This window comes from Phyllostomus discolor, chromosome X (assembly GCF_004126475.2).
Source record: "Phyllostomus discolor isolate MPI-MPIP mPhyDis1 chromosome X, mPhyDis1.pri.v3, whole genome shotgun sequence".
NCBI classification, from domain to species: domain Eukaryota; kingdom Metazoa; phylum Chordata; class Mammalia; order Chiroptera; family Phyllostomidae; genus Phyllostomus; species Phyllostomus discolor.
The window spans coordinates 57,487,178-57,494,015 of record NC_050198.1 but is presented as its reverse complement, the minus strand read 5'-3'; the positions used below and the strand labels follow the sequence as shown (position 1 = coordinate 57,494,015).

The 6,838-nt window shown below is 38.4% G+C and overlaps 1 protein-coding gene across 1 annotated transcript in view; it reads left to right on the top strand.

The window, feature by feature from the left end:
• The first annotated feature begins 3,914 nt into the window (after nucleotides 1–3,914).
• The window catches only part of NRK (Nik related kinase), a 97,159-nt gene continuing 94,235 nt past the window's right edge, over nucleotides 3,915–6,838 (top strand). The window contains 1 exon segment of the mRNA XM_036016352.1: nucleotides 3,915–3,953. Within this exon segment, the coding sequence (XP_035872245.1) occupies nucleotides 3,915–3,953 (39 nt within the window).

The following is a 6,838-nucleotide window of genomic DNA, read 5'->3' as shown; positions in this document are numbered from 1 at the left end:
CTTATTTCTTGAGTCTTTTTTTCTGCAGGTGCTCCTTGGGTGTTTCTTTCTACCTTGTCTTCTAGCTCACTGATTCACTCCTCTGTTCCATCCAGCCTGCTTGCAATTCCTTCTATGGTGTTTTTTTAATTGCATAAATTGTATTCTTCATTTCTTACTCATACTCATTTATAATTTCTTCTTCTTTTTTCATACTTCTGTAGTTCTCACTCATTTCCTTGCACTTATTTGTGAGTTCCTTGAGCATCCTTATAACCATTTTTTATTTTTTAATTATTGTTAATGTACAGTTTTCTGCCTTCTCTCCCCATCCCTCTCCACCACCCAACCCCTTCCCACCTCCCTCCCATTTCCACACCCCTTGTTATTGTCCATGTATCCTTTATACTTGTTCCTGCAAACCCTTCACCCTTTTGCCCTGAAATTCCCTCCCCTCTCCCCTCTGAATACTGTCAGCTTGTTCTCAATGTCCATAGTACCCAAAACAATTTACAGATTCAATGCAATATCTTTTAAAGTACCAATGGTATATTTCACAGACAGAGAAAAAACACTTCAAAAATTATATGGAACCAGAAGCAACCCCAAATAGCTGCTACAATGTTGAGAAAGAAGAGCAAAGGAGGAGGGATCACAGTACCTGATACCAAACTGCATTACAAGGCCACTGGAATCAAATCATCCTGGTACTGACATAAAAACAGACAGATAGAGCAATGGAACAAACAGAGAGCCCCCAAATAAACCCAAGACTCTATGGTCAATTAATTTTCGACAAAAGGGGGAGCAGCCCAAAATGGAATAAAAATAGTCTCTTCAACAAATGGTGTTGGGAGAAACCTTATAACCATTCTTTTGTATTCTATATCTGATAGTTTGCTTGCTTCAATTTTATTTAGCTCTTTTAGTGGGGAGTCTTCCATTCCTTTTGGTTTCAGTTTCTTCTTTGTCTCTCCATTTTAGGTGACTCTTTTTGTTTGTTTTTGTGATTCTCGATGCTCTGTTTTGCCAACTGTGTTTGTAGGGTGAATTTCTATGGTAAGAATTCTATAGGATTCACTGGTGTGGTCTCTGTGATCTCCTTGTCTGGATGCTCTAGGTTTGCCCTTTCTTCTGTTTGTGTGGGCTCTCTTGTTGTACTTGGGTTTTTACCTTGGTGGTTCCTTTGGTGGGTTTTCTCCTCTAACAGTTATACTGTTAGATGTTCATAGCTCCCACCTAATCTTGTATGTCATCAGTGGCAGGTGGTAGGTAAAATGGATTAAGACAGTGGGACAGTAGTCTATGGGATTTAAAGTACCAAAAAGTAGAGAAGAGATAGGAGATCCTTTTCATAAGTATAGTGTTAACCATGATATTTGACCCAACTAGCCACTTTTTATATAAGGTGAAAAAGAGATAAAACTGTTGCTATAGGGGAGAAGGACTGAGAGCTGAATCCAGAAAACAGAGCACTTGTGCAAGGTTAGATGAAGAGATATAATGAGTGTAAAGGATAGAAACCAGATGTGGTGTACAAGAGAATAGAGTTAACCACCACAGTAATAAAGGTCAGGAAGATAGTGAAATGGGCTAAGACCAGGGAGGTGTTTCTGTGTAGTATTTACAATAATATGAAACAACAATTATTTGTAATAATACCGGAACAACAGTAGTATGGCAAGAAATGTATGATCTGAATAAAAGGAATAGAAAGTAAAAGGCCAAGAGTAGTGTGTTTATGGGTTATGAGTAAAGTGAAAGAAGGAATATTAAAGTGCAATATGAAAGGGAAAACAAGGGAAACTAATCAAACAGTGCAATGAAACAAACAAACAAAATGAATAAATAGAAAGAAGATACATAATATTCAAAGAAATAATATACCTCGTGTACCCAATGGGGGCACCTAGCTAATCTTCTAAAGAATAAACAGACAATGCATTCCAACCTTTCATGAAGTTTGGAGGCCAAAAAGTGTAGAGGACATTGAAAAACAGATAGTAAGGAGATTGCATTGGGACAGTAAGGTCCCTGGGACCCGTGTGGAGAGCAAAACTGCTGTAGTTCCCAGTCTGGCACTTGGCATTGGGGTTCGTGGTTGCCACAGGAGCTTTGGCAGAGAACCAGATCAGCAATTGTAACTCCAGAGCTTCCTCCCCTACAGAGCAGGGAAGGCAATCCCGTGGCAGGAGAGACCTGGATACTTGAATGGGTGGAAGAAAGATGCAGAGGGAGATGCAAAGTGGCCTTGTTCCTCCACTGGGACTGTGGTCACCAGCTAGGACATTACCAGAGAAATTAGGGAGGTGAGTGGCACCTGGAGAAGGGAGAAGATTTGGGCCATGATGGACCCTGACCAAGACAGTCTCTGGACTGGTTAGAGTTGTGCTATGTGAAAAGCCAGGTGCTTGTTAAGAACAGTGGGTTCAAACAAGGGGAATTTACTCAAAATAAAAAAGGCTCTCAACTACTGTTTAAGGAGTTCTCATAGCAGCTGGGCCAGTGAAGAAGGAGGAGGAAGGGTGCAACTTGCTCCAAATCGGGGCAACTCACATCAGGAACACCATGGTGGATTAAAGGAGCTGACCATGTGGAGGCCATGTGAAGGACAGTGGAGGCCAAGCAGCATTGTGAAGGCCTGGGCTGGAGGCTGGGAACCTGTGAGTATTGCAGTAAGATCTAGCCCCCCCATCCTCACAAAGTTACAGGAAAGAAAAAAATGGAATTCCAGGACTCCTCTGCCTGTAGCATCCATGAGGACCTGCAGAACTTGCTCAGTGGGTTTAAAGTAACTAGGAGGAATTTTTTTCCTTTTTCCTTTCCCAAGTGTGAAACAATAAGACCTGGAGCTGTGAAAGGACCAAATACAGATCCCAGAGAGATCACAAGGTTAACACCAACAACTGAGAAACTGAGACAAATTTCCCTTTGCTACCCATAGAACTTGCATTTTATTGTTTATTTTTATTATTACTTTTTTGATATTTTATTTCTTTTATTTGAATATTATATTTTATTTATTTTCTTTCTATTTACTCTATTCATTTTATTTGATTGATTCCACTGTTTGATTGGCTTTCCTTGTTTTCTCTTTCATATTGCATTTTAATTTTTCTTCTTTCACTTTACTCATAATCCATAAAAACACTACTTTTGGCCTTTTACTTTCTACTCCTTTTATTCAGATCATACATTTCTTGTCATACTACTGTTGTTCCGATATTATTACAAATAATTGTTGTTTCATATTATTGTAAATACTACACAGAAACACCTCCCTGGTCTTATCCCATTTCACTATCTTCTTGAGCTTTATTACTGTAATGGTTCACTCTGTTCTCTTGTACACTACACCTAGTTTCTATTCTTTACACTCACTATATCTGTTCATCTAACCTTGCACAAGTGCTCTGTTTTCTGGATTCAGCTCACAATCCTCCTCCCCTCTAACAAGAGCCTTATCTCTCTTTTCCCTGTTATAAAAAGTGGCTAGTTCGGTGAACTACCGCATTTAATGCTATACTTATCCAAATAATCTCCTATCTTTTCTCTACTTGTTGGTATTTTAAATCCCATAGATTACTCTCCAACTGCCTTAATCCATTTTACCTACCACCTGCCACTGATCACATACAAGATAAGGTGGGAGCTATGAACATCAGTATACCTGTTAGAAGAGAGAACCCACCAACAAAGGAACCACCAAGGTAAAAACCCAAGTACAACAAGAGAGCCCACACAAACAGAAGAAATAGTAAACCTAGAGCATCCAGACAAGGAGATTAAAGAGACCACACCACTGAATCCCATATAATTCTTACCATAGAAGTTCACCCTACAAAGACAGCTAGCAAAATAGAACAACAGGAAGTACAGGAACAAACAGAGTCCCCTAAAATGAGGAGTCAAAAAAGAACCTGCAATCAAAAAGAATGGAAGACTCTCCAATCAAAGAGCTAAATGAAGTGGAGGTAAGCAAACTATCAGATATAATATTCAAAAGAATGGTTATAAGGATGCTTAGCAAGTCACATACAACTACAAGGAACTAAGTTTGAACAACAACAGCATGAAAAGAGAAATAGAAACTATAATAAAAAATGAATGAAAGGAAAATAAAATCTCAGAAAAAAAGCACTCTACAAGGAGTCATATGCAGGCTGGATGAATCAGAGGACTGAACTGGTGAGCTGGAAGACAAAGTAGATAGAAAAACACTAATACAGCAGCTACACACACACACACACACACACACACACAAGAAAAATGTCTCAAAATATATTAAAATAGCTTAAGGGAACTGCAAAACAGCATGAAGAGGAAAAACATTTGAATCATAAGAATACCAGAGGAAGAAGAAAAAGAGGAAGGGACAAAACCACTTTCTTTTTTTAATTTTTTTTTGCATTTTTTTGCATTTTTTAATTTTATTTTAATCATTGTTCAACTACAGTTTTCTCCCTTTTACTCCCATTCCATCCCACCCACCCAACCCTCCTCACTTCCCTCCCATTACCACCCTCCCGCTAGCTTTTGTCCATGTGTCCTTTAAACATGTTCCTGTAAACCATTCCCATTTTCCCCTGAAATTCCCTCTTCTCTCCCCTCTGGTCACTGTCAGTCTGTCCCCTATTTCTGTGTCTTTGGTTATATTTTGCTTGTTTCTTTGTTTTGTCGTTTAGATTCCCGTTAAAGGTGAGATCATATGGTATTTGTCTTTCATTGCCTGGTTTGATTCGCTTAGCATAATGCTTTCCAGCTCCATCCATGCTGTTGCAAAGGGTAGGAGCTCCTTCTTTCTTTCTGCTGCATAGAATTCCATTGTGTAAATGTATCATAGTTTTTTGATCCATTCATTTACTAATGGGCATCTTGGTTGCTTCCAGCATCTACCTATTGTAAATTGTGCTGCTATGAACATCGGGGTGCATAGGTTCTTTTGTATTGGTGCTTTAGTGTTAGGATATAGTCCCAGCAGTGGAATTGCAGGGTCAAAAGGCAGATCCATTTTTAGTTTTCTGAGGAAGTTCCATACTGCTTTCCATAGTGGTTGTAGCAGTCTGCAGTCCCACCAACAGTTCACTAGGGTCCCCTTTTCTCCACAACCTCTCCAAAACTTGTTGCTTGTTGCTTTGTTTATGATGGCCATTCTGACTGGTGTGAAGTGGTATCTCATTGTGGTTTTAATTGGCATCTCTCTGATAGCTAGCGATATTGAACATTGTTTCATGTGTCTTTGGATTTTCTGTATGTCCTCCTTGGAGAAGTGTCTGTTCAACTCCTTTGCCCACTTTTTAATTGGATTCCTTGTCTTCTTAGAGTGGAGTCGTGTAAGTTCTTTATATATTTTGGAGATGAAACCCTTGTCTGAGGTATCGTTGGCAAATATGTTTTCCCATACAGTTGGTTCTCCTTTAATTTTGATACTGTTTTCTTTAGCTGTGCAAAAGCTTTTTATTTTGATGAGGTCCCATTTGTTTATTCTTTCCTTTATGTCCCTTGCTCTTGGAGACATGTCAGTAAAAAAGTTTCTGCGTGAATATCTGAGATTTTCCTGCCTATGTTCTCTTCTAGGACTTTAATGGTGTCACGTTTTATATTCAAGTCTTTTATCCACCTTGAATTTATTTTTGTATAAGGTGTAAGTTGGTGCTCAAGTTTCATTTTTTTTGCACGTAGCTGTCCAGTTCTCCCAACACCATTTGTTGAAGAGGCTATTTTTATTCCATTTTATGTTGCTGCTTCCTTTGTCAAATATTAATTGACCGTAGAGACTTGGGTTTATTTCTGGGCTGTCTATTCTCTTCCATTGGTCCATATGCCTGTTTTTATGCCAGTACCAGGCAGTTTTGATTACAGTAGCCTTGTAGTATAGTTTAGTGTCAGGTATTGTGATCCCTCCTACTTTACTCTTCTTTCTCAAAATTGCAGCAGCTATTCAGGGTAGTTTATGGTTCCATATAAAGTTTTGAAGTGTTTGTTCTATGTCTGTGAAGTAAGCCATTGGTACTTTAATAGGTATTGCATTGAATGTGTAAATTGCTTTTGGTAGTATGAACATTTTGATGATATTAATTCTTCCAATCCATGAACACGGTATATGTTTCCATTTGTTTGTGTCTTCCTTGATTTCTCTCCGCAGTGTTATGTAGTTTTCTGAATACAGGTCTTTTACCTCTTTGGTAAGGTTTATTCCTAGGTATTTTATTTTTCTTTTTGCAATTTCAAATGGGATTTTTTTTCTTGATTTCTGCTTCTGCTGTTTCATTGTTGGTGTACAGAAATGCCTTTGATTTCTGGATATTGACTTTGTATCCCACTGTTTTGCCAAATTCATTTATTAGGTCAGGCAGTTTTTTTGTGGAGTCTATAGGATTTTCTATGTACACTATCATGTCATCTGCAAACAGTGACAGTTTTGTTTCCTCCTTTCTGATTTGGATGCCTTTTATTTCTTTTTCTTGTCTGATCGCTGTGGCTAAAACCTCCAGTACTATATTGAATAGAAGTGGTGAAAGTGGAACAAGGATTTGTCTTGTTCCTAATCTTAGTGGAAAAGATTTTAATTTTTGCCCATTGAGAATGATGTTGGCTGTAGGTCTCTCATATATGGCCTTTATTATGTTGAGGGATGCTCCCTCTATTTCCACTTTGCTGAGTGTTTTTATCATAAATGGGTGCTGTACCTTATCAAATGCTTTTTCAGCATCTATTGATATGATCATGGGGTTTTTGTCTTTGCTTTTGTTTACGTGATGTATTACATTTACTGATTTGTGAATATTGTACCATCCTTGCATCCCTGGAATGAATCCCACTTGGTCATGGTGTATGATCTTTTTAATGTACTGTTGGA